The 26917-nt window shown below is 44.5% G+C and overlaps 1 protein-coding gene across 1 annotated transcript in view; it reads right to left on the bottom strand.

The window, feature by feature from the left end:
• Positions 1-26917, bottom strand: part of col2a1a (collagen, type II, alpha 1a) — a gene marked incomplete at both ends in the record, with an annotated part of 33555 nt that overhangs the window by 1548 nt on the left and 5090 nt on the right. Inside the window, 48 exons of the mRNA XM_080533543.1 lie at positions 507-795; positions 1378-1485; positions 2171-2224; positions 2359-2466; positions 2626-2679; positions 2851-2958; positions 3514-3567; positions 4086-4193; positions 4757-4864; positions 5103-5264; positions 5563-5616; positions 5954-6007; positions 6943-7050; positions 7695-7748; positions 8560-8613; positions 8991-9044; positions 9252-9305; positions 9882-9989; positions 10283-10381; positions 10495-10539; positions 11008-11061; positions 11797-11850; positions 12083-12136; positions 12387-12440; positions 13165-13263; positions 13691-13744; positions 14071-14169; positions 14609-14662; positions 14813-14920; positions 15080-15133; positions 15349-15447; positions 15645-15689; positions 15846-15944; positions 16595-16648; positions 16784-16828; positions 18262-18315; positions 18519-18563; positions 19429-19482; positions 19689-19742; positions 20172-20225; positions 21148-21201; positions 21903-21956; positions 22299-22343; positions 23038-23115; positions 23805-23912; positions 24992-25045; positions 25236-25268; positions 26397-26429. Coding sequence (XP_080389669.1) covers positions 507-795; positions 1378-1485; positions 2171-2224; positions 2359-2466; positions 2626-2679; positions 2851-2958; positions 3514-3567; positions 4086-4193; positions 4757-4864; positions 5103-5264; positions 5563-5616; positions 5954-6007; positions 6943-7050; positions 7695-7748; positions 8560-8613; positions 8991-9044; positions 9252-9305; positions 9882-9989; positions 10283-10381; positions 10495-10539; positions 11008-11061; positions 11797-11850; positions 12083-12136; positions 12387-12440; positions 13165-13263; positions 13691-13744; positions 14071-14169; positions 14609-14662; positions 14813-14920; positions 15080-15133; positions 15349-15447; positions 15645-15689; positions 15846-15944; positions 16595-16648; positions 16784-16828; positions 18262-18315; positions 18519-18563; positions 19429-19482; positions 19689-19742; positions 20172-20225; positions 21148-21201; positions 21903-21956; positions 22299-22343; positions 23038-23115; positions 23805-23912; positions 24992-25045; positions 25236-25268; positions 26397-26429 — 3583 coding nt within the window. The remainder of the gene's footprint in view (positions 1-506; positions 796-1377; positions 1486-2170; positions 2225-2358; positions 2467-2625; positions 2680-2850; positions 2959-3513; positions 3568-4085; positions 4194-4756; positions 4865-5102; positions 5265-5562; positions 5617-5953; positions 6008-6942; positions 7051-7694; positions 7749-8559; positions 8614-8990; positions 9045-9251; positions 9306-9881; positions 9990-10282; positions 10382-10494; positions 10540-11007; positions 11062-11796; positions 11851-12082; positions 12137-12386; positions 12441-13164; positions 13264-13690; positions 13745-14070; positions 14170-14608; positions 14663-14812; positions 14921-15079; positions 15134-15348; positions 15448-15644; positions 15690-15845; positions 15945-16594; positions 16649-16783; positions 16829-18261; positions 18316-18518; positions 18564-19428; positions 19483-19688; positions 19743-20171; positions 20226-21147; positions 21202-21902; positions 21957-22298; positions 22344-23037; positions 23116-23804; positions 23913-24991; positions 25046-25235; positions 25269-26396; positions 26430-26917) is intronic.

Below are 26917 nucleotides of genomic sequence, written 5' to 3'. Positions count from 1 at the left end.
CTGTAATACTGTATACTGTCATACCATGCACTGCTGTCTACTTTATAGTCACTATTTGAACTCGCTAGATGCCCAACTATGTTTCGGTATCTTAGTATGTGTACTCTGTCAATGACAATAAAGTTGAATCTAATCTAACTTAATTTCCAATTTCTCTTCACATCAAAGAGAAATTGATCTTTTCCGTTCTCTTTTTCTCTCTCTGTCTTTCCCATTCATCCCTCCCTCCCTCCCTCCCCTCCATCCCCTCTACCCTCTTCAAGCTTGCCTTCACCAGTTAACCCTCTCCCCCTCCCCTTCCCATGTGTCCCCAGCACTACCTTAATTAGGCCCCTATACTTTATTTATGTTTTATTTTTTTATTACTCGATCTTTTCAGTTTGTAACACATTCTAGACACGTCTTTGAGTGTCTAGAAAAGCACTATATAAGTCTAATGTATTATTATTATTATTATTATTATTATTATTATTATTATTACTCTTACTCATGCCCCCTCTACTCACCGCTCTTCCACTCGGGGTGGCAGAGTTTGAGGTCTCTGCAGGTGCGGGCAGGGTTCTTCTGGGTGCCGTCTGGGCTGCGGAGGTTCTCGATCTGGTTGTTGAGGGACTTGAGGGTGGAGTCCACCTCCACGTCGTGGGTCCTCAGGGAGCTGGAGGCCTCGTCGGCCCTCATGTACCTCATGGGATCGGGGGACTTCTCGGGCTGAGAGAGGCCGGCGAAGGCAGACATGTCGATGCCGGGGCCGGGGGGACCAGGAGGACCGGGGGGTCCAGAGTTACCAGGGGGACCCTGAAGGCAGAGAGGAGACGGGTGAGTTGGGTTAGTTTGGGTTGGATTAGAGTAGATTAGATTTAATGTTATTGTCATTGCAGAGTACAAGTACCAGATAACAAATTGCAGTTTAGCATCTAACCAGAAGTGCAAATAGTGATATAAAACATGATAGTGATTTTTATTTCTGTCACTATGTCTCTCAATATTTTTGTTGATCGTTCATTTTTGCTTTGTGTATCTTGCTTTGAACCACATACATAGACCATAATATGTGTACAGCTAAAAGAATGGGAAAAACAGTAGACAAAACGTGACATGATTGTACAAGTTGCTGAAACTGCAATAAAAACTAAGTTCCAAAAAACTAAACAAGATAGTGATAAGTGATAGGTACTCGGTCTTGAGATTACTTCACTATGTCAGGGAATTGATTTTCATTTGTGTTGCTGTCACATACTGTAGTATACAGTATCAGGAGTGTGTGTCTACACAGTATGACAACTATTGTAAAAAATAAATACAATAAAAATCTCTCTGGGACTTAGTTTCTCTGCTATAGAGGTTCAGGGAAATGTAATATTGACTTGTGCTACTCACAGAAGGCCCAATCTCTCCAGAGCGTCCACGGGGTCCAGGGGGTCCGATGGGTCCAAGCTGACCATTGTGTCCATCTTTGCCAACAATACCGACTGGTCCAGGGGGTCCCTGCAGAGACAGACAGTGGTCAATATCAGCTCATACCCATGGAGGCTATAATAACTAGTCTGTTTTCACCCGATGCAACATTGTTCATTGTTATTTTACTTGTGTACCATGAGGGAGTACAATATAATCCATAAAACCTGCTTTATGAGATATGTAACTTTACAAATGCAGCCTCTGTTAGTTATGTTATCATGGACGATGGTGATTATTCACATAGTGGACATTCTCTCCATCCTCTTTGTATAATTAGGTTATTATAAAGGTTATTATAAAGAGCCACAGCAATCAGCTTGTTATCTTAAGTATGGGGGGATGTTAAAAAACAGTGGCCTCCCCTGTCTCCCTTTATCACAGCATGGACTAATCACAAAAGCATTCGCTTTCCCATTTACTGTCCCATAGAAATGTATAATTCAAACACATGGCCGTTCCTCTCCTATACTATCATGCTGTTAGAGGGACCACGCCCCTAGCCTGTGGCCCTCGTTATCCTAGCATGAGACAACAGTACACATGGTTAACCTCTGTTTGTGTTGTGTCATGGAGTACGGAGGGATTATAGAGGCGGTACAAGATCCCAAAACATTTCACTTTCACTTGTCTGTTACAACCGTAGGCGATAAGGGACAAATAAAATGTGATTTGATAAAAAGTGATTTGATTCGATTCGGTCTCCGTCTTTTACCTTAGCGCCACTTGGTCCGGCGGGTCCAGCAGCACCAGAATCTCCAGCGGGGCCCTGTTTGGACAAGGAGGAGACGAAGGAGAAGAAGAAGAAGTCAGGGGGATAGAACTCAGTCCAAATGTTTTGGGGGATTTAGGAGATGCCAGACTAGAGACACACGGCCACGGCCAGAGGACTGGGTCACTTACGGGAGGTCCGGGCAGACCCTGCAGACCGGTGAAACCACGGTGACCCTTCTGTCCCCTCTCTCCTGTCTCGCCAGCCTCTCCCTTGTCTCCACGGGGTCCTTGGGGTCCCTGAAGTAGAAGAGGCAGAGAGTGTCGGTCAAGAGCTGGGTATGGATCGCAATGTAGGCTACAGGGAAATGCTCAGTGGGGAGGGGAAAATCAACAGTAACGGTAACAGTAGCAGTGTGTGTGTGTGTGTGTGTGTGTGTGTGTGTGTGTGACACTTACAGCCATTCCTCTAGCGCCAGCTGGTCCAGATGGTCCAGCAGGTCCTTGGGCACCCTAAAAACAACAAGAGGGCCCACCATTAGACAGGCTAACCACTACACTATCTATAACAACAAGAGCAAAGTACTGCCCATTTATACTGTATGTGTGTGTGTGTGTGTGTGTGTGTGTGTGTGTGTGTGTGTGTGTGTGTGTGTGTGTGTGTGTGTGTAAAGGGCTACTCACAGACTCTCCTCTGTCTCCCTGCTTGCCAAGAGGTCCGACTGGGCCGGGGCCTCCGGTAGCACCAGGGGCACCGGGGGCTCCAGCAGGTCCGGTATTTCCACGCTCTCCCTACAGGTGGACAGAACACACTCATTAGGGACATTTCAACCACATTTATTATACTATCCATCAATATCAATTGAATTGATATATATATATATATATATACAGTATATATACATACTTTTTAGATGATGCTTTTATCCAGTATAGTATAATAATAATAATAATAATAATAATAATAATAATAATAATAATACATTTGACTTATATAGCGCTTTTCTAGACACTCAAAGGCGCTTTACAAACTGAGAAGATCGAGTAGTAATAATAAAAAGAAACAAAAAATGAATAAAAGAAAGTATAGGAGTCTAATTAAGATAGTGCTGGGGACACATGGGAAGGGGAGGGGGAGAGGGTAGACGGTATATAGACAGTGTAATGAGTGCATCATCTTTTTTTAAATATACGCTCCCAGCGGGAATCGAACCCACAACCATAGTCATGCTCTACCAACTGTGACTCCACAGAGGAATATAGAGTGGATAGATCCACTGGATCCCTCAGTGGAAGTGATTAGTCTGCCTGGAGTCAGAGTCCTCCTGTATGAGGCGGGGGTCTCACCTTGACACCAGTGGATCCGTCTCTACCAGAGGGTCCGTCAGCTCCAGCAGTGCCCTGTGTAGGTAGAAACAGAGAACGTGAATCAAATAAATGCAACAGCCACTCATTGGTGTGTGTCACTGGCATGGTGTGTGTGTGTGTGTGTGTGTGTGTGTGTGTGTGTGTGTGTGTGTGTGTGTGTGTGAGAGAGAGAGAGAGAGAGAGAGATCCATGGAATAAAGGCTCTCTAGAGATACAGATAATGATTGGTCTCTGAGGTCTATTTGTCACTACCGAGAGTTTGTCACTACCTCAGTGCAGTTATCAATAATGTTTGTCAGGTTCTAAAGTTTGTAATGAAGGAGTGTATAATGCTGCAGTGGTGATGGTACAGTACTGTACGTGACTGTGTTTATGGTTATCGATTTATGATTTAAAATCGATTTTATTGTGTTGCTGTTGTTGTTGTTAACATTGTTGCTGCTTATGTTTCTGTTTCTGCTGTGAGATTGCTATTGTTTTATTTCATGTCACGTGTTTCTTGTTGTTGTTGTGGTTCTTGTTTATGCTGTCTATTGTGGTTTGGTTCTGACCTCTCTTCCGGGCTCTCCAGAGGGTCCGCTCAGTCCAGGGGGTCCGACAGGCCCAGGGGGTCCACGGTCACCAGTGGAACCAGAAGCTCCCTGCTTACCAGGCTCTCCCTGTGGAACACAAGACCCGGACACTCAGCATCACTGGCAACAGGCAAGAGCCATTGGCTAATTTATTATTATTTGATATTCTACATAATCTAGAACTGTTTAATCATACAACTCAACATGTAGGATTTCTGGTCTGTTTGCTTTGATTTCTCTGTCTTAACCGGTTTGTCCTTTTGGATTGTTTACTGTTTGTACCTTTTTGTGAAGGAAACAATAAGAACTATAATTGCAAGAGTCATCGGCTAGACCAGTCAGCTATTGATCTAGAGAAAGTCAGTTATCGTAGGTGTGGATTCATGATTGGATTTACAATCGTAGTTTTTCAATCAATATGGGGATGCTGTGGCCTACGTTCATCGCTACTGAATCAGAAAGGTCAACCGTCCCATAACCCAAAGCAGGGTCCAAGTTCAAGCTATCTTGATTCAGAAAACCAAGAGCTTACAGAAACAAGGAAGATAGCTGACTAACTAACTCATGAGACTGCTTCCTGTAGTGGTTCCTAATGTGTACAGTGGTAGTAAGGTATGCGGGTATGAGGGTATGAGGGGTGAAGCACTCACAGAAGGTCCAGGGAGGCCAGGGAAGCCCCTCTCTCCACGCTGCCCAGGCAGACCAACGATACCACGGGAACCAGCCAGACCGGAGGGACCTGAAGGCCCATCGGGACCCTGGAGATGGAGGGAGAGGAGGATGGGTCAGAGTTCAGAACGTTACCTCATACAGTACACCACATAGTTCTAGAGTACCAGTTCTAGAGAGGGTCAAAACACGTTGAAATGACGCCACGAACAACTAATGTAGGCCTACGTGTACAACAGGGAAGGCTGGTGTTTATGGCTATATTATGGAGATGGTCCAGTACGCTATATTCTAATGACAGAGTGGAAGTGGAAGTGGAACACTTACACCGGGACCGTCCTCTCCAGCGTCTCCCTTCTCTCCGGGGGTGCCAGCGGCTCCACGCAGCCCAGCGTCTCCCTGTCTGCCTGTGGGTCCACCGTCACCACGGACACCCTTGGGGCCATCTTTACCAGCAGGACCAGCAGGGCCAGCGGCACCAGGGTTACCCTGAGAGAGAAGGAGGAAGAAATTAGATTAGATTAGATTAGATTAGATTAGATTCTACTTTATTGTCATTGACAGAGTACAAGTACTAAGACAACGAAACAGATGCCAATCAGACGGCTCCAAATTTCGACCAATCACAGGGACCGATCTAGACATTTTGGCCAATCAGAGGGCTCGAAGTTTCAGCCAATCAATCTAGAAAGTTAAAATCGACGCTAACAATATACAGATAATCTGTCAGAAATATGTTGGGTTTTTTGTTCCTATTGATGGTTTGTGGTGACGATGTGTTACTCACGTTGGGTCCAGGAGTTCCAACACGGCCAGCAGCTCCAGGGAAGCCAGTTGCACCCTACCAATAAGAGACAACAATATTTCAGTGAAAGCAGTATTATAATATGTCATTTACTTTTGGGGCGGTGGGCTCTTATCATCTATATCAGTGAGATACAGTAAGAAATGACCCCCCCAAAAATGTCTGAATGTTTGAAATGGCTGTTTGTTGTGATGATCTTCTACCCAGGCCAGAGAAAGTCCATTGCTTTTACTCCCTGAATCTGAAGAGGGGACATAAATACAATACAACACAGCCCACTGCAACCGCTGTTGTCCTCTCGGCTTGTATAGCCTATAGCCCACGTCTCCACGGTTACCCTAGTGTGGTGTTGAGTGGTGAAGAGTTTACTTACGGCAGGTCCCTGGGCACCACGGCCTCCTTTAGGTCCAGAAACACCAGTGGGTCCCTGGAAAAGAAAACAACATCAATCAACAATCGGTTGTGTTTCTAAAATAGCCTACTCCCTAATTTCGGTGCCGTATAGTGATCATTTCAAAGTTGCAAAGTCTACCACGATACAGTGTTTTCATAACATGTTACATCTTGTGAATATTACATTTATATATATGCTGTAGTAGGGCATAAGGCTAATATCTTTCTCCATAGCATAGAAGATGTGGTGTCTGTGTGACATTGAGATAGGGGTCTGGGGGTGTCTGTGTGACATTGAGATAGGGGTCTGGGGGTGTCTGTGTGACATTGAGATAGGGGTCTGGGGGTGTGTGTGTGTGTGTGTGTGTGTGTGTGACATTGAGATAGGGGTCTGGGGGTGTCTGTGTGACATTGAGATAGGGGTCTGTGTGTGTGTGTGTGTGTGTGTGACATTGAGATAGGGGTCTGGGTGTGTGTGTGTGTGTGTGTGTGTGTGACATTGAGATAGGGGTCTGGGTGTGTGTGTGTGTGACATTGAGATAGGGGTCTGGGTGTGTGTGTGTGACATTGAGATAGGGGTCTGGGTGTGTGTGTGTGTGTGTGTGACATTGAGATAGGGGTCTGGGGTGTGTGTGTGTGACATTGAGATAGGGGTCTGGGTGTGTGTGTGTGTGTGTGACATTGAGATAGGGGTCTGGGGTGTGTGTGTGTGACATTGAGATAGGGGTCTGGGGTGTGTGTGTGTGTGTGTGTGTGTGTGTGTGTGTGTGTGTGTGTGTGTGTGTGTGTGTGACATTGAGATAGGGGTCTGGGTGTGTGTGTGTGTGACATTGAGATAGGGGTCTGGGGGTGTGTGTGTGTGTGTGTGTGTGTGTGACATTGAGATAGGGTCTGGGTGTGTGTGTGTGTGTGTGTGTGTGTGTGACATTGAGATGTCTGGAGATGTCTGAGGTGTCTGGGGGTACCCACCACTGGTCCGGGGGCTCCAGAGGGTCCCTGAGGTCCAGGGGCGCCACCGTCTCCCTTCTGTCCACCCTCGCCCAGCTCTCCCTTGGCACCAGGCTGGCCATCAGAGCCCTGGGTGATGGGAAGGACAGGGGAAGGACAGGGGAAGGTTGGAGAACAATGGTCAGTCAAGATCCAAAGTTTTATATTAAAATATATGAAGTGGCATGGCCAGAAAGGGTACGTATAAGGGTGGGGCACTGTTAGATTGTTCTAGGGCAAATAAAAATAAAAATAAATATGTATACTGTAATATTTGTACTGTAATGTCCCCCCCAAAAATATATGTAATATATGTAGTTTAATGTGCCAAATGTCAGATCTGAATTTGGTAAAACTGCATTCTGTTACAATGCTCCTTCAACTTGGAATGTACTTCAGAACAAGTTGAAACTTAAACTGTGTGTTACAGAGACTTTGAATCACACATGCAAATGTGCTTCGGTTATCTTTAATAGCCTGTATCTGCTCACTGTTTCTGTTGCTTGTTTGTTGTTATTTTATGTTGTATATTGTATGTTTTTATACTGTACAATGTCGTGTCTTTTTTAATTAAGTGCTGCTTATCTTGGCCAGGGCTCATTTGAAAAAGAGGCTACTGTCTCAATATGACTACCCTGGTTAAATAAAGGATTAATAATACAAAATAAAAAAAATAGTAATATATGATATATCAATATAATATATGAAGTGATGATTATTATGGTTCTACTCACAGGAGGTCCAGCAAAGCCAGCGGGGCCGGGAGGTCCACCCTCACCTCGGTCACCCTGCAGGAGGACAGAAGGGACACGGTCAGTACAAGCACAAGACATTAAAGATATTCAAAACATACTGTATTGTATTCTATGAACAAAACAAGGCATGAACATTTGGTTTTGTCTAGCCACATGTCTTAAGTGTTTGCAGTGGCTGTACTGATGAACTGTTTATCATCTGTCTCAAAAATAGACAGATAGAGTTGCTTTGCTCGGATGTGAAAGAGGCTGTGGTTTGAGGAGACGTTGTGGTACCAGTTCAGTTAGTGGCATGACGTTGCCTCTCTTGAAAAATAAAATGTAACTCAATGAGGCGTCACGTTTTGGCAATAAAAAAACTGTCTATGGGTGAGTGAGAGGATATGTGCACAAAATCTGACTTTTCTGTAGAACTGTGCATTGATTAATTGGTATGTATGTGCGTTATGGTTATTGTGTAAAGCATATTGTGAGTATTGTACCTTTGTATATTTTGTGTTTCTGTACTATGTCCATTTTGTGTTTCTGTATAATACTAATGTGATGTGTTTATCTTTCCTACTGTGGCAACACTTGTTGCATGTGGCAATGCAATAAATATACAATAAAGAGCATTCATTAATTCATTCATTAATTCATATTCTGATCTGTGTCTGGTCCCTCTCAAGGCCTCACCCAGCCCTTTTCATTGCAGCCAAGGGAATTTTGCAGTTTCTTTTTTTTTGCAACTACAGTTTTAGGACTGTTTTGCACAGCGATCTGACCTGTGATATGTTCATCAAAATAGATGAAACATAAATATTGAACCACCAACGCTGAAACATAAACATAGAGAGGAACTTACAGGGGCACCACGAGCTCCACCAGCGCCAGTTGGGCCGGAAGGTCCACCTTCACCCTGAGAGGGAAGAGGAGAGGAGAGTCAGAACCTCAAACACCTCACAGTATTATACACTTAATATGTATATAATACACTTAACTCAGTCTAGCTGAGCACCAGTGACACAGCCATCTGACAGTCAACGTGTGCAGTATGTACTGTGTGTGTGCCATGTTTGGTGTGCAATATGTATTGTGTGTGTGTGTGTGTGTGTGTGTGTGTGTGTGTGTGTGTGCCATGTTTGGTGTGCAGTATGTACTGTGTGTGTGTGTATGTGTGTGTGTGTGTGTGTGTGTGTGTGTGTGTGTGTGTGTGCCATGTTTCGTGTGTTGTATCTATTGTTTGTTTTCAAAATATCAAATCATACTAATCATTGGATTGGGGGTAATTCTCACCTTGGCTCCGTTGGGTCCAGCTGGGCCAGGAGGTCCGATGGGACCAGTTAAACCCTGAGAGAGAGAGAGAGAGAGAGAGAGAGAGAGAGAGAGAGAGAGAGAGAGAGAGAGAGAGAGAGAGAGGAGAGAGAGGAGAGGAGGAGAGATTAGTGACCTCACTCTATCATTGAACCATTATATCTTAAGATTGTGGAAGAAGAGTCTCCAGAGGGGAGATCGTGTTGGGTCTCATCTTGGGCCCGGGCCAGTCTCGGTACTCACTCTTGATCCGTCCTTTCCTCCGGCACCCTCAGGTCCCTTCTCACCGTTGTCACCCTGTAAAACACAATCATCACGTTTTAGTCTGGTGTGCTGTACTGTAAGCACCAATCAGACATCATAGTGTGTGAGACGCTACCAATACACATAAGATCATATACTACGTGTTGTGGGATCTTTCCAGGTGAAGTGGGTTGAATCAGTGCAACTTGCTCAGGGCCAGATTCCCAGACACAGATCAAGCCCACAACTATGTAGACTAAACAGCATCTTCAATGCAGAGTCTCAGTTGAAAGTGCTGTTTAGTCCCGGACTTGGCTTGTGTCCCATAAAATCGGCCCAAAAGCATTTTATAGCAGAATAAACCCTGTTGACCTGCTTGTTGTTGAGGGGTTCATTTATAAGAGCTTCAACAGGACTGATCAGAGTGTACGCCTCTCAGGTTTTTACTTACATCTACATTTACATTTTTCGGCATTTAGCAGACACCATTATCCATGGTGTACAATAAATACATTTGTCTAACTAAGTGAATTGTCTATCCATCAGTCTTCGTAAGAAAATGGCAAAACCAGGGGCCATTGGCAGTTACGATGCTAGAAGAAAAGGGAAGATTTCATTGTGTTGACTTACTCTGTCTCCCTTGGCTCCGGAGATGCCACCAGCTCCTCTCTCTCCTGGCATACCCTGGAGGCCTGGGGGTCCCTGAGCGCCACCAGAGCCAGATGGCCCAATGGCTCCCTGATAGATGGAGAGATAGAGAGATTATTGGCTAGAACACCAACTGCCGTCATATTATTGGCTAGAACACCAACTGCTGTCAGATTATTGGCTAGAACACCAACTGCTGTCAGATTATTGGCTAGAACACCAACTGCTGTCAGATTATTGGCTAGAAGACCAACTGCTGTCAGATTATTAGCTCATAAATGCTACAACGTTGTCAGAGCCCCCTTAACAGAGGTTAGTAAACACAGTAAAGTACAGTAAACGGTTGTTGAGGACAACTTTAGCAGAGGAGAGGGCCTCCTAACCTTGGGGCCGTCAGTTCCGGGAGTTCCAGGAAGTCCGCGAGGTCCCTGCAGACCCTGAGGTCCAGCACCGCCCCTCTCTCCAGGGAAACCACGCTCGCCCTACGGGAGAACAGATAGGACGTTTAGTAGTGGATCGGGATTTGGGAGTTATCTCTGTGATTATGACATTGCGGAGAGAAAGAATCATGGTAAGACAACGTAAGGACACTTACTCTGGGTCCAGTAGCACCAGCTGCTCCACCCTCACCAGGAATACCCTATAGAGAGGAGGGAGAGACAGTCAGTGTTGCTGTGGTTACACATAATAATAACTGACACATTCACTCAGATACAGGATATTGAAGGTGATTGTGCTTGTAGTGACTTGATGAAGAAATCAGCATTTGACATGACACAAAGTCATTCGATATAATAGCAATTGTCCCCAAAAGCATTTCACTATGTCAATTACTGCTGTATGCGATGTACAGTACATGACAAATACAATTAGAATTGATCTGATGTGATTGGATTTGATTGATACCAAACGTGACATCGAATAACACAATAAGGTGTTACTGACGTGCAGTACAGTATAGTCCATGGATGAATGTGTTCGCTGTCATGTGCCATAAAGGCAATCAACGGTGAATGATGAATAACAATCAGACCATCAGTCAGTAGATAGGACAGTGAGCTGCATGGAGCAGGTGTGAGGCTGGGGCAGGGGGGGGACACACACTCACCTGGTCACCAGGCTTGCCTCCCTCTCCTGGGGATCCTGAAGGTCCGGGCAGGCCCTGCAGAACAACGGAGGGCAATCAGTCACATTGGACGACATCATCAAAGATGGACACCAATCCATGTATGTGGAAAAGAGTCGCTTATGTTTTCTCGTCACTTCTGGCTACTGTGCCTCTGTGCATCGTGTAAAAAACACCACTGATGTGATTTAGGTCTGGAATCTGAAGGTTAGGTCTAGTGTATGAAGGTTAGGTCTAGTGTATGAAGGTTAGGTCTGGTGTGTGAAGGTAAGGTCTAGTGTATGAAGGTAAGGTCTAGTGTATGAAGGTAAGGTCTAGTGTATGAAGGTAAGGTCTAGTGTATGAAGGTTAGGTCTAGTGTATGAAGGTAAGGTCTAGTGTATGAAGGTAAGGTCTAGTGTATGAAGGTAAGGTCTAGTGTATGAAGGTAAGGTCTAGTGTATGAAGGTAAGGTCTAGTGTATGAAGGTTAGGTCTAGTGTATGAAGGTAAGGTCTAGTGTATGAAGGTTAGGTCTAGTGTATGAAGGTAAGGTCTAGTGTATGAAGGTAAGGTCTAGTGTATGAAGGTAAGGTCTAGTGTATGAAGGTAAGGTCTAGTGTATGAAGGTAAGGTCTAGTGTATGAAGGTTAGGTCTAGTGTATGAAGGTTAGGTCTGGTGTGTGAAGGTAAGGTCTAGTGTATGAAGGTTAGGTCAGGTGTGTGAAGGTAAGATCTAGTGTTTCAAGGTAAGGTCTGGTGTATGAAGGTAAGGTCTAGTGTGTGAACTCACCTGGAAGCCAGATGGTCCAGGTTGTCCCTGCTCTCCTCTCTCTCCAGCAGGTCCCTAAGATGGGCGCAAACAAGGACGATCATCTCAGGTAGACACATCAACATCAACATCAACAACCCTACAATGCTGTGTGGACCGTTTGGCAACGGTGATGCAATGGTATTGAGTGTTCAGCCATTGATGATGGCCTTTGGACTTTAGGTACAATGTCTTCAAGAGTTATTTGTCATATATGGCATATCATGTCTAAAAAGGTTATGTATTACTTATTCGGTCCAATACTTACAGCAGGGCCAGGAGGTCCAGCAGCGCCAGTCTCACCATCCTTTCCGCCCAGACCCTGTTCAGAGAGAGAACCGGACGTCACTTACTATCACTATGGACCATTACAAAACCCATGGGGTAGAATCATTAGAAATATTCAGTTTTACATTCGACATGAGAACTTCACTGTAAGAGTTGGGACACCCAAAGTTTTATACAATGAACTGTATTGTATTTATGAAAACAGGGAGACCTAACAATCCATACTACAACACAACAAGTGTGTTCCAGTGTGATACTGTGTTATCAGAGTTAAATCGACTTACCCTCAGACCTGTGCGTCCAAGCAGACCCTTCTCTCCAGCTTTGCCAGGCTCACCCTGATAAAGAGAAAACACACTCAGTAAGCTACAGAACTATCTATCTCTCGATCTTGGAACTATCAATTTTATTACTAGTTGTACTGCTAATTGTATCCTGTCTTATTTGTCACTTATGTCCTGTACTATTGTCACTTTTTTTAAAATCTTGAAGTATGCCTATTTTAACACTTAATCAGCTATGAGTATGCATATCTTTGCACTCGATCAATCTTCAGGACCCTCCTTTAATGACTTTTCCTAGATATGTGTGATCTACCACCCAGTATCCTTACATTTTCAAAATCACATCAGGATAAGCTAGTATAAAGCTATTTTGCTGTTTTTCTGTGTAGGAAGCAGGCCAATTTACAAGCGGCCAACTAGTGGTCGTTGTGTGTAAATAGCGGCTTAGCATTGAAAAGAGACGGCTCTTTTAGTAGGTAAAAAGGCACGGCTGTTCTAGTGTTAAGCCTTATTGTCTTGTGCTGCAATGTCAGGAACCGAAGCCTAAGAATTTTACTCTCTTACACTTATGTGTAACAATAAGACTTAAAATTTGAAACAGGAAGAATGGCTCAGCGTCAAGTGCAATATGACGTCGTAGTCTACAGTCATTATCTTGTATATTTCCCCATGTGTGCTCTGTGCTCTTTTCGCCTGTGTCTGTCACCTAATGTCCCCCCCCCCCGCTCTGAGGATCAATCAAGTACATCCCATGAATCCCAAAGCCTGGGATACTCACATTGGCTCCCTTGGGTCCGGGGAATCCCATCACACCGGGCTGGCCGCGGGCTCCCTGAGGACCAGGAGGGCCAGGGCGACCGTCCTCACCAGCAGCACCCTAAACCCAGAACACAAGACCGGCCCGTGGGTGAGATGAGACCTCCCAAAAAGCATTCATTTACACTGTTGCCTCCTCAGCTCCATAGATTTGACTGTAAACGTTACTACGTTAGATTCAGATTAGATTGGATTCTACTTTATCGTCATTACAGAGCACCAAAGTACCAGTCAGCGAAATGTAGTTTAGCATCTAACCAGAAGTGCAAATAGTGATATAGTAGCAAAACATGATATTGTAGACAAAATAGGATATGTACAGTGATGAAGTGGTAATTACAGAATGGTAAGAACAGTAGGATAACAGTAAGTTATGTACAGTTAACGTAGCTATGTACAGTATGTTGTTCATGTATAATGCAGTGAGTGGTCAAATCTAAATGTTCCCAGCTCGGAAGGTAGGTTCAGAACCATAGAGTGATACTTACACCGGGTCCCATTTTGCCTTGAGGACCAGCATCTCCTGGGCGACCAGTAAGACCCTGCAACCATCACACACACACACACACACACACACATTGAGTCTCACAGTATCATACATATACATACACAAGTATGGAGGCCTCTGCGCACAACCTATATGTTCAACATTTCAAGTCATTACTCATATTAACACTACTAATAACCATAATAATTATAATAATCATATGAATAATACCAACAGCAACTCTTCTCAGCCATTGTGTGTATTCATCCAGAATAGCCAGTTTGACTCAGGCCCTGTTATCTGTCCAGCTCTATCTACTCTGATTATGAGGACTGTGGCGGTGATGACCAGGTCTGGTGATGACCAGGTCGGGTGACTCACTCTGGCTCCGGGCAGACCGGGCTCTCCTGTGCGTCCTGGGTCTCCGGTACCACCCTTAGGCCCACCAACGCCGGGCACACCACGGTCACCAGGGGTGCCCTGCAGACGAAGGAAGGAAGGGAAGAAGGGAAGAAGGGAAGAAGAAAGGTAGGGAGAGAGGGATCAGTATCTTATCACAAATATGTTTAGGTCACTATTTCACTTCATGTGTATTTTTTTACTTCACAGTTATGTACTGTTGTGTCTGTGACTTTCCATTGAATGTATTGTGGTTGGCATATAAGGTACAAATACAGTGAATCGATGTCAATAATATGCTAACTGTTTTGGTTGTTTTGACAGCACTGCTAGGGCTGCCAACTGCACAGCGTGGGGGGTTTGCAAGAATCGGCTCATTTTACATCCAGCTCAAAATACGGAACATCCCGGGTAATACGGGACAGTTGGCAACCCTAAGCCCAGCCCAGTTGGACAGGTGTCAACATTAACCTCTCAGTTAGTGTTTCAATCAAGTCCATCAATGTGGATCAGGACCCACCTTAGCTCCAGCAAGACCATCCTGACCTGGGAAACCGCGGTTACCGGGAGCTCCCTAGAAGAGAATCAGAGACGTTCATGATTATCCACAATCATAACACTGAATGTACTGTACTGTACTGTACTGTACTGTACTGGGAGAGCTGATAAACCAGAAGGCCCCAAATCTTAAGATTTCTTCCGGAAGATTTGATGGTTCTCTTACTCTCTCGCCGGGAGGTCCGAGTGGTCCAGCGGCGCCGGGCTCTCCTCTTGCTCCTCTCTTGCCTTCCTCGCCAGATGGGCCAGGACCGCCTTGGGGACCGGCAGGGCCCTGCGGGGAGACACCAAGCATACGCCCAAGTTAATCCCCAAATGCACATGCATGTCCCACTTACAGAACCGCCTGGTACTGTATCATACTGTATGAGTCATTCAGTTGATGACGATGTTGTTGTTGTTGTTCGGAGCAGAAGAAGAGATGAGAACTCACAAGCTCTCCCTTGGGGCCGGCCTCTCCCTTGAAGCCAGGAATACCGGGGTCTCCCTAGAAGAGATGAAAACAGGGAACACAGTCATCCACCAAGACACTTGGAAACACTCGAGACATGAATGATATGATCCCCCACAACAACACCCCTTATCCTGTGTACAGCATCCGAGAGGAGCCGAGGAAAAAAACACAACCAACAGTACTACGAAAGCGATGTAGAGGTTTTTTCCAGGGTTTTTGGGCCGATTATGGAGGGGGACTTGACTTACAGATGTTCCCTTTGGCCCGAGAGGTCCAGTTGCTCCCTGAGGTCCGGGTGGACCACGGGGGCCAGGGAATCCTGGTGCACCAGCAATACCAACAATGCCCTACACACAGAGAGAGAGAGAGAGAGAGAGAGAGAGAGAGAGAGAGAGAGCGAAAGAAAGAGTGAGAGAGAGAGCGAGAACAACTGATTATTACTGAGTATTAGACTGATAATAACTGTAGATCAGAGTCCGTAAAATCAGCATATATAAAGAGTGTTGGATGGCACATTGTGATTGTGTCAGTTGAGTCTACTTACAGCAGATCCTTTAGCTCCGTTGATACCATCAGTACCAGGGTTTCCCTAAAGGAACAGAGAGAACAGCAAGGGAGAGAGAGAGAGAAAGAGAGAGAGAGAGAGAGGGGGGGGAGAGATTAAATCAATACATGAGTTTTAGACCCACGGATCAAAAACAATAGCGCAGTATCATTCATCGATATGAGCCTGGAGGAGACTTACAGAAGCTCCAGCGGGTCCGGGAGATCCGGGGGTACCAGCCTCACCACGGGGTCCCTGTGCTCCCTCAGATCCACGGGCGCCAGTAGGGCCAGCTTCTCCCTGTGAGGAGACAAGACAGGACCACCAGTCAACGCCTGAGGCTTACAGCTTTGTAGCTGTTTCCTGTCTTCCCTATGGGATTGCTGTCGATTCTACCTGTTGTATTGTTTATGTGATTCTGTCTTTGTGTTGCAGAACAGAAACCTGCTGCCAACCAGCTTTAACTGAGTCAGGCCAGTCTAAATGTAACACATTTGAACATCTGTAATGTTACTTTGAATCTTTTCCTGTATAATAAGAAAGAGATAAAGAAAGAAAGGTTGCTTTCATCTGCATTTCCATGTAATCTATCTTTTCCTAGTTCCTATTGTTATAATCATATCACCTCGCAATTGTCAATCATGTGTATTGTGCTTATTATCTCAAATAATAATTGGGAAAATTGGATTTTATTTGACTGTGGGCCATGTGATATTAGATGAAGGGGTCATCTTTAATTATGTCAGGTGCGAGTGCCTTGCAGATGAGCGTACTCTCTCTGCTCCATCAGTGATGAAAACAAAGAGGGAGATCTCGAAGGCAAAGTGAGAATCTCTTATCAAGATGAGGCAGGAAATTAAGTGTCAGCGGTGGGGGCGGAGTCACAACGCGCCGTGGAGTCACTGCAGGAACGAGACAGCAGGATATAAAACAACACCCGGCGTACGAACCTTGGATCCTGGGGACCCTGGGAAACCGGGTGCTCCAGAAGGACCGACGGGGCCCTGTAGGAAACAGAAAGAGTCCGGTGGTCAGAGTTCACATCCCTTACTTCCTGAACGGTACTTCCTGGGTCAGATAATAATGAAAATGTATAGAACAGTGGAGAGGCCAATCAGGAGGAGGAGTGTCATACGTACAGGAGGACCAGCAGGACCAGGAAGACCATCGTTACCACGGGCACCCTGGAGGGAGAGAGAGGAGACAAGGCCGAACGTTACCATGGTGATAGGACTGTGTTCACTGATTACAATGGTGGCAGGACTGTGTTCATTGATAACCATGGTGATAGGACTGTGTTCACTGATTACAATGGTGGCACGCCTGTGTTCACTGATGACCATGGTGATAGGGCTGTGTTCACTGATTACCATGGTGATAGGACTGTGTTCACTGATTACAATGGTGGTAGGACTGTGATCATTGATAACCATGGTGATAGGGCTGTTCACTGATAACTAGGGCTGTTACGATTATTCGACGTCGTCGACGTCACCGACTACGTCAATACGTCGGTTAGCGTAATATGCGTCGGTTAGTCGTAAATAAACAAAATGGCGTTTTTTTTTTTTTACCTTTATTTTACCAGGCGAGACAATTAAGTGTATGAGTGAAAAATTGATAGCTACTAGCTAATGTTACACAAGCAATGTAGCTCACCACAGTTCGTATGTCTTGTCTTCTGGTGTTAGTAACGTTAGCTATGTAGCTGGCTAGCTACAGTAGCCTATTGTCATTGTGGTGCGAGCACCTACTGTACGTTATCTAGCTCGTAGCTCGCATGCTACGTTAGCATCAATTTAGCTAATCATAACATAGCAGCGAGAGTAACGTTAGCTAGCTATGTGTTGTGGTGATGGACAGACTTCTAAATGGCCATGTTGGCATTCAAGTTGGCTAAACATAGCAGTGAGGTGGAGACAAATATTTATTTATTTTTTTATTTTTTTTACAGTACAAAAATTATCGTTAGACTTATCGATAAATTAGTCGTTAGACTAATCGAATAATCGATAAAATAATCGCTAGATTAATCGTTAGAAAAATAGTCGTTTGGGACAGCACTACTGATAACCATGGTGACAGGACTGTGTTCACTGATCACCATGGTGATAGGATTGTGTTCACTGATCACCATGGTGACAGGACTGTGTTCACTGATAACCATGGCGATAGGACTATGTTCACTGATTACCATGGTGGTAGGACTGTGTTTACTGATAACCATGGTGACAGGACTGTGTTTACTGATAACCATGGTGATAGGACTGTGTTCACTGATTACCATGGTGGTAGGACTGTGTTCACTGATAACCATGGCGGTAGGACTGTGTTCACTGATAACCATGGTGGTAGGACTGTGTTCACTGATAACCATGGTGACAGGACTGTGTTCACCGAACACTGAACATGTTAGTGAACATGTATAGTGAAGAGGGTCAGCACGATAGGAATCTTGACTGTGATCGAGTCTCTGCATGGCATAAAGACTGGGTAGGTATGTCATCATAACATAATATGGCAGTTTGGTGTCGCCTGTCATACTGTACCATACACATAACTGCACGGTTTATTCTAGAGAGGCGGGCGGGCGGGGGGGGGGGGGGTTGTTACTCACGGCAGCTCCAGATGGTCCGGGGCGACCTCTCTCACCAGGCAGACCACGTGGACCCTACAGGGAACACAGGCAGAGGAGAGGAAACGTCAATGATAACGGATTTCATTCCTGTATTCAGACGTATCGGTTTCTATCGGTTTCTGCTTTTAGCAATCCATTGATTAACATGGTGTCCATCCATTTTCATCGTGCTGTATGTACGATAAGTCACTTTCAGTTGAAATGAGAATCAGAAGTATTGTTCAAGGTTAACTTACCATCGGTCCGGGGGCGCCGTTCTCTCCGGGAGCACCACCCTCGCCCTATGGAGAGGGAGAGAGGGAGAGAGATGTGATGAGGGAGAGAGGGAGAGATGAGAGATGAGAGAGGGAGAGAGGGAGAGAGATGAGATGAGGGAGAGAGGAGAGATGAGAGATGAGAGATGAGAAAGGGAACGAGGAGAGAGGGAGTGATGAGAGAGGGAGAGATTGGAGAGGGAGAGAGGAGAGAGATGAGGGAGGGAGATAGGGAGAGAGGGAGAGAGGGATAGAGGAGAGAGATGAGAGAGATGAGAGAGGGAGAGAGAGGCAGAGAGGGAGAGAGGGAGAGAGGAGAGATGAGAGAGGGAGAGAGGGATAGAGCGAGAGGGAGAGAGGGAAAGAGGGAAAGAGGGAGTCAGTCAGACACAGGGACAGACATCACTGATCATAGTGTACAGGAGGAGTCAATCACACAGACTTTGACAGTAACCAGACAGAGACTGCTGCACTTAGTGTCTGTGAGTGGCACTAATACCATCACAGCAGAGGGATTACACACCCGACGCACAGGGGGGCTATCATGCGAAAAACCGACAGTGCGGCACAAAACGCTGGAGGAGGATCTCTGACAGCGAGAGACAATAATAGAAGAGATCAGCGCCAATTCAACCTGCCCAAGGGGGATACCTAAAGAAACCACTGAGCACTCTAAAGCTAACCGTAATCCGACACATTTGTACCGTGTACAGCGAGGTGTAAAACTGACAATGTCGACTCAGTGTGGTACTGATCCCTGTCAACTGAATCGCTACGGTAGTACAGCTAAGTACTGTTGATGAAATAGAAGAGGAGGCGAGGAGGCTGGGGGGCTGGGGGGCTGGGGGGGGAGTGGGGGGACGACGACCAGGAGGGTAGCTAGCTGTCTCACCTTGGCCCCAGCTGCACCGCCCTCTCCCTTGGATCCGTCCAGACCGGGGTGACCCTGCACAGCAGACAGAGAGACAGAGAGGTTAGGAGGAGAAACAGGAGCACAGAAACAGGAGCAACATCCCCATTAGCGCTGATTAACGAGCGCTAATTAGCTCATCTGTTACGACGCTAATTATGTTGGATGTGGCGTGTTAACATGGTGGCATCCATTTTTGATGGTGTAATTAGGAGGCGTGTCGTGTCACATGTCACACTCACTCTGTGTCCCTTGATGCCGGGCAGGCCAGGGGTACCTGGGAATCCACGAGCCCCCTGGAATAAAAGAGATGCATGATGGGATTAGGGGAATGAAATATGAATCAAATGGGATTTTTATGGGGTTCGTCTGTGGTAAACGCATGGCTTTAGAGAGTAATCCAAAGGCTTTAATGATAGTGTTATTGAAATTCAATATGTATCAAGGCCTGTTATCCATAAACAGGCACAATTATATTTGTTTTAAATATGTTTTTAGGGCATTTCTGCTTTATTGGGATAGAGACAGTAGAGATTGACAGGGAGGATGGGTGAGAGAGAGGAGGGATGACATACAGGATATGTCGATGGCCGGAATCGAACCAAAGACCTTGCTGAAGATAAGGTGTGCTACTCCACTTAACCACACCTGAACATGCACACTCTTGCCACAGGCCTTCAACTATATAACAGTTAACAGTTTAAATCCAAACTGTCTGTAAGTACCTGGGGTCCTGCAGGTCCACGCTCACCAGCCTTTCCAGGTTTGCCAGCCTCACCCTAGAAACAAAGAGACAGGGAGAGAGATCATTTAAAACGATTGAAATCGAGAGTCATTTTTTCGAACTATTTATTCTTCATCAGTTTACTACAGGCCTACTGCAGCAGTAGGAGAGAGACAGTGACCCCTGGTGGATATACGTGTATACTGTATAACGGTGGCTACAGTGCAGTACTCCAGAGACAATAGAAAGTTGACGTCATTCATTCTTCCATTTAAAAAACCAATGCAGGTAGAATCATAACATTTTACATTGACTTTTTTTTTTATATTTAGCTTTATCCAAAGCGACTAGCAACAAATACATTAGTAAGTGAATTGTCTATCCATCAGTCAACATAAGAAATAGTCATATATGCCAAAATTAGGCATTAGGGGCCGTTGAATGATATTGTATATGATGTATATGCGGATGAGGATGATCATACCTGGTATAGTATAATGGAGGACAGAGGTAAACTGGTAGGGAAAATATGCTGCAGTGCTTCAGTGATACATCGCCAAAGAGAACCATGCTTGAGAGTTTAAACGATCCGTAAGAAATAAGGACCACTCTACAAGATGGAACTCGCGGTACTAATTAAGTACTATATTAACCAAGTGAGTCAATGGCAGTTTGTGTAGGTGGCAAAATAGAACAGGATCAATTTTCTAAAAGAGAATACTCTCAGGGGTCACATGAGGACGCTGAAGACAGAGTGAGAGTGTTTACAGCTCTGTGTTTGGATAGTGATGTTTACACACTTTGGCCAGTTGGTCTTCATTCTGAGTTGAGAGGCCTTCAGGGACTTCGAGGGGATGTGTGCTTGTGATTTACTTGGCCATTACATTGCGTTAAGCACAACGGTCGGATCTGAGAGATGGGTCTACTTTAAGACACAGGATGTTTCTGGTTTTGTAGAAGAAGACGGCAATACATACATCACTTCCTGGTTTTCCAGAAGGTCCAGGGGGTCCGCGGGGTCCAAGAGCACCCTGGTACAAGACAAGACAAGGCGAGGGACATGGTGAGAGAGGTCTTTGTAGCTCTCCGTAGACTTACTGTAGATCAAGGCAATCATCTTACAATAAACTTAGCTGAAACACTAAAACGCCACATTAACTTCACAATGTATTCCTTGTGCACATTACAGCACCGCAAATCGTTTTTTTATGTAGCGTAAAGGGAAGCTCTAACTCTTTATCGGAGACTGAAAGTCTGTAGGAGAACAGGGGAGTTTGCCAATTCTCTGATTTTGATTTTAATGAAGGGTAATGATGTTGATGATTTTAATGAGGGGTAATGATGTTGATGATTTTAATGAAGGGTAATGATGTTGGTGGTTTTCACTTGATCTCTGTCGGGGAGGTGACCCTCACACAGGCTAACATTCCACCCAGTTCTATAGGTCAGAGGTCAGGCGCCGGACTGGGTTGGAGTCTGACTCAAATCATAGAAACAGATTCTATAGAACGGCTATCAGCATGGTGGTTGGGGATTGATTGAAACTGATGTTTGAACGAGCATCGGACACATTCATAATGCTACATTTCTCTACGTTCTATTTGGTATGCAGTAATGAATCAATCGAATGGGACAAAGACTTAGAATAGGGCTGTCAAGTGCTATACATTCTATTTCTATGGTGATAACACAGAGATGAGTGGTGCATCATGGGATCGTTTTGGATACTCACAGCTGAGCCAGGCTCTCCAGTCTCTCCGGGGTTACCTTGGAAACCTTGTGGGCCCTGGAAATGAGATAAAATAGATGAATATAATTTATGCCATTTGGAAAAAAAAGAAGAAAACACTGCATACTGTATTTCTATTAGCTCAGAAATCACAACAGCAAGTGAGTGCTAATAAGCCACCAGAAGAACAGAAGAACAAGTCAGCACTCTGACATTTCCTATCCATCACAATGTGACATTGTGACCCCACTGCATGTACCCTACTGTATCATGTGTGCAGATTCAGTGCATCTCAGACACAGATCATGTGTGCAGGTCAAATGTCATACGGGAGCTAGTAAACTCTCTTGTCATTGATCCCTATTGTTAGAAGAGTATCCAGATGCCGCGTGTACTTACAGGGGCTCCAGAGGGGCCGGGGGGGCCACGAGGACCCATAGGGCCCTAGGAGGAGAGGGAGAGAGAGAGAGAGGGGGGGGGGGGGTAGAGAGAGGGAGAGAGAGAGAGAGAGAGAGAGAGAGAGAGAGAGAGAGAGAGAGAGAGAGAGAGAGAGAGAGAGAGAGAGAGAGAGAGAGAGAGAGAGAGAGAGAGAGAGAGAGAGAGAGAGAGTTAGGATGGACATTGGTATCAATTGGAAGCTGCAAGACTGCTTGGTGGTTTGCTAAATATAGTTGAGTCACATATGAGAAAGTTATTGTAATGTCAGCCTGTGTATGTTGTTTAAACATTAGTAAATGACCTAGCTCTTGTTATCTGGTGGTATGAGAAGTCTATTCTAAAGAAGTATTCAAATTAGCAGACGGAAAGCTCAATACATGAAGCAGACACAGCAGTTTTTCTGTCCATTTATTATAGAATTTCTAACATCATGTAACAATGACAACGTAATCCATTACATGATCACATGGGAGTAGAATTAAATAACTTGTTTCAACCACTGGATGGCAGTGTTCATCCACACTTCAGTACAGACCTGCATCCACCAAGGCTGTTTACTTTTACACCATTGGTTTTAAACCAAGTCAATAAAAGACTTGGCAATTATGTTGTACTACTTCGTTGTAGAACCTTGTAGAACGCCCCTGGGGTGACACTATACAGAGTTTCTGAAATGAACACTCCTGGCCTGTCCTCTTACCATAGGTCCTTGCATCACTCCCATCTGCGCGCCTCCAGCTTTCTCATCAAATCCACCAGCCATCTGAGCAGCAAAGTTCTACAGACACACAGGAGACAAAATGCCATTTAGTTCATTCGTTCGTCTAGAGTCACTGTGTCTCTAATTGCTTTTTTTTTACACCGATGGTGTATTTCAGTCAGACAATAACATCGACGGGATCAATACAGGTTACTTCACAACTCCTTCAGGTGCAATAAAAGACATGGACCTGTATTTGATTTTCTATGACACAACCGGCACATCTTGTAAAGGATCGTTTAGTGTGAGATTCACTCTAGCAAGAAAAATCTATTGCTCAAACAACCATCCCTCCGCATCCTGTTAATATCACAACGCCCACCTACCCTACACCTACACCCCTGAGCTTCTTATACACAAACACATACACATCTGCCCAGTACAGATTACTAAATCAACCGTATGGCTGCAAGCTTATTCATGATAATATTGTTGTATTTGGACAGGAACTTCAGGGAACAGGGAACAGGGTTCCCAGCATGTCACAGACAAAGCTGACCTATAACATAAACTAAAAATAAATCAAAGCTTATTATCATCGTCTTTTGTACCATGCCACTAATTGCACTCTCTGGTTAGATGCCAAACTACATTCCGTTGTCTCAGACAACTCAAACAAACAAAGCTGAGTCTAATCTAATCGAATCTAATCTAATCATCTGCTCAGTTCTGTCCTCATGTCCTCTCCTCCATGTTGTACAACTCACCCCTCCGAGCCCTGCGGGTCCGGATCCTGCTGGGCCAGCGGGTCCGGGGGGTCCGGGGTTCCCTGGGGTGCCGGGCTCGCCATCTCTACCTCTGGGTCCAACATTTCCCTAGGGAAAAGGAGAGATAGACACATACCTTGAATAATGTGTTCAACATCTCTTATCATTGTTCAGTATTGTCTTTCATTAGGAAAAAAGTATTAAGTTATGCTTAATCGTTTGGATTAAGTATCGTAACTGTATTTTGACCTTTCCATGGACCTGAGAAATGAAAATCAGGCAAAGATGTGTATTGTAACCATTAGCCATTAGGGTCTTTATTCCTTTTTTTATTAGACCAGGGCTTCTAACCAAGACTACTGACTCTATTGATGATTCACCCATGGCCTTGTTCATTGGTATGATCCAGGCATGCTCCAGGTGTAGCAGAATTATTGGTTTGATCCAGATGCAGCCGATTTATCCCTAACCTCAACCAACCACATCAGTTCATCACTAGATCACTATTGCACATGGCCAGTAGTGGGACATTTGAAGAGAAGATATAGAGAACAGTAGGAAAGAACATATTGGGGTGATGCAGGGATGTATCCTGTCACTATTATTTTTTACATTACAAGTTTTTGTCTTATTTTAGTTATGTCCTACATAAAGGTATATTCTTTATTAATCCCAGCAACAATGACCAATGTAGAGTATCTATCCTTTCAAATGTACAGCTAAATTCAAAGTAATTATTCATACCAGTTATAGAAGATGAATAGTAAAGCCCTTGTTTCAATCAATACCAAATAATAACAACAAAATGTCTAGGTATATTAACTGCAAAGACTACATTTTTGGACAGGTGGACTGTCAGGTAGACTGTCAGGTAGACTGTCAGGTGGACTATCAGGTAGACTGTCAGGTGGACTATCAGGTAGACTATCAGGTAGACTGTCAGGTGGACTGTAAGGTAGACTGTCAGGTGGACTGTCAGGTAGACTGTCAGGTAGACTGTCAGGTGGACTGTCAGGTAGACTGTCAGGTAGACTGTCAGGTGGACTGTCAGGTAGACTGTCAGGTAGACTGTCAGGTGGACTGTAAGGTAGACTGTCAGGTGGACTGTAAGGTAGACTGTAAGGTAGACTGTCAGGTAGACTGTCAGGTGGACTGTCAGGTAGACTGTCAGGGGGGCTGAGTCCTACCTTGTCACCCTTGTCACCGATCAGTCCACGTGTTCCTTGCTCGCCTGGGGGGCCCTAGAGAAACAAACACATTGGCTGAGCAAGATGCACATCACAACAACAAACTATCTGAAAGGCATTCTGCATTCTATAAGTAATAACAAACATAATATCTCATGTCTTTGTCTATGATTGATGGCTAATATGTATAATATTCACCCAAGTCCCTATCGATCGATCAATTATTATAATATTAAATATTTACCATAGGTCCACCTGGTCCTTTTGGTCCTACGACCTGGACAGGGAAACAAGAAAGGAGATCTCAATCAATTGACAATATCAGTTGGAATTGCTGTTGGACAGAACATTCCAGAACAATGTTAGCCATAGACAAATAGCAAAAAGGCAATACAGGTTGCGTTCATAAATTCCCTCTGAGAGCGCCGGAGCGCACACTGGGTTCAACGTCATAAAGGGACCAAGTAATTTGATTGGACAAGAGGTATTCCACGAGTGCTGATCAGATTTCCAGAGCGAATTTACGGACTCAGCCATAATGATGTCCTCAAAGTAGTACTTTGTAAAGTAGTACTGTAAAGTACTACTCTCACAGCTTTAGCTGATCAACTCCCACCAAAAGACCACTTCCTCTTAGTCAGACTGTACATTTGCATCCAGACTTGCACACCAGTGAATAAAACAGTTATTAACAGTTATTATGAAAGAGGATTTGTCTGGGTTCATTATGTTCAAAGAATTCAGCTGTTAAGATGCTGATCCTACAAAACATTCCCTTCCAAGCTCATTGTTTTCAAAGAATGGTAGCTAATTACTACCTATCAATTTCAGACCATGCTACTATTGAGACCATGTGATTCATTCAGAAGGGAAAAAAGATCCATATTGGTAATCTGTAATCTCCATGGAATGTTGGCTGCCCATCCAGTTTGTACCCTGCTAGACAAAACCAATGTCGACTAGACAGCTAAAAAGCCGCTGAGATAATTGGGGCTCTTGGGACAACAATAACAATCTTATTGAGTGTTCAGAATTCATGCAGTTATCTGGGAGTATAAGACCTGTGAGCACATAATTCAAGGTATTTCAGTGCCTTCACTCACACAATAAAAATGTATTTTGTCACCCTGAGTAACAGTCGTAGTCGCAGACTAATCCTCTTCTATTAGTTGGTCTTTATCTCAATACCAGCAGAGGTGACAAGGTACAATTTCAGATAGGAGTAAGCTTGAACACAGTGGCTTATAAACCAAGCACATCAACAGTGAATAAAAGACTGACAATAAATCAAGAGAACCCTGGGGGTGTACTGTGTCAAACAACATGGGGTTATATTATATATATATATATAATTATAACATTTTTACACATTTGTTTCATTATAAAACAGAAGACGCATACTTACATCTGCAATCTCGCCTGGTTCACCTTTCTGTCCCTGATTGATCGAGTAAATGAACAACAAGATCAGTGGTCTGAATTTCATTAGAGTCACAATGACATTAAATAAACACACAAGTTCTCATTTCTGTCACATTCTCTGTTCGACAAATACTCTTTCATATACGTCTAATGTTATTTGTGCTGGAGGAGTCTACGTATGTATGTTTATTGTCAGATGATTATAGAAATGATTAGTATCAATAGCATTATCTTCATGACACACTGTTCAACTCACATTGTAAAACGCACACTACACAATAATAGAATACAAGTATGTTATTGTAATTTGTCAAGAAAATGTTTTCAAAACAGCTTTCAGGGTGAACATGAGCAGCATTGAGCATGACCTCACCTGCGCACCGATCGACACTGATGTTTGCCGATGGAGGGATGAGGAAAAAGAGAGAGAACAACATTAAAGGGGTTAAACTTAGGACGGCTGGTGGAGCAGGTGTAGTGTGAGGGCCGACCTCCGGGGGCAGC

Source organism: Nansenia antarctica, assembly GCF_963989245.1.
Source record: "Nansenia antarctica genome assembly, chromosome: 6".
Lineage (NCBI taxonomy): Eukaryota > Metazoa > Chordata > Actinopteri > Argentiniformes > Microstomatidae > Nansenia > Nansenia antarctica.
The sequence above is the reverse complement of the archived record's forward strand: the minus strand, read 5'-3'. Positions and strand labels throughout refer to the sequence as shown.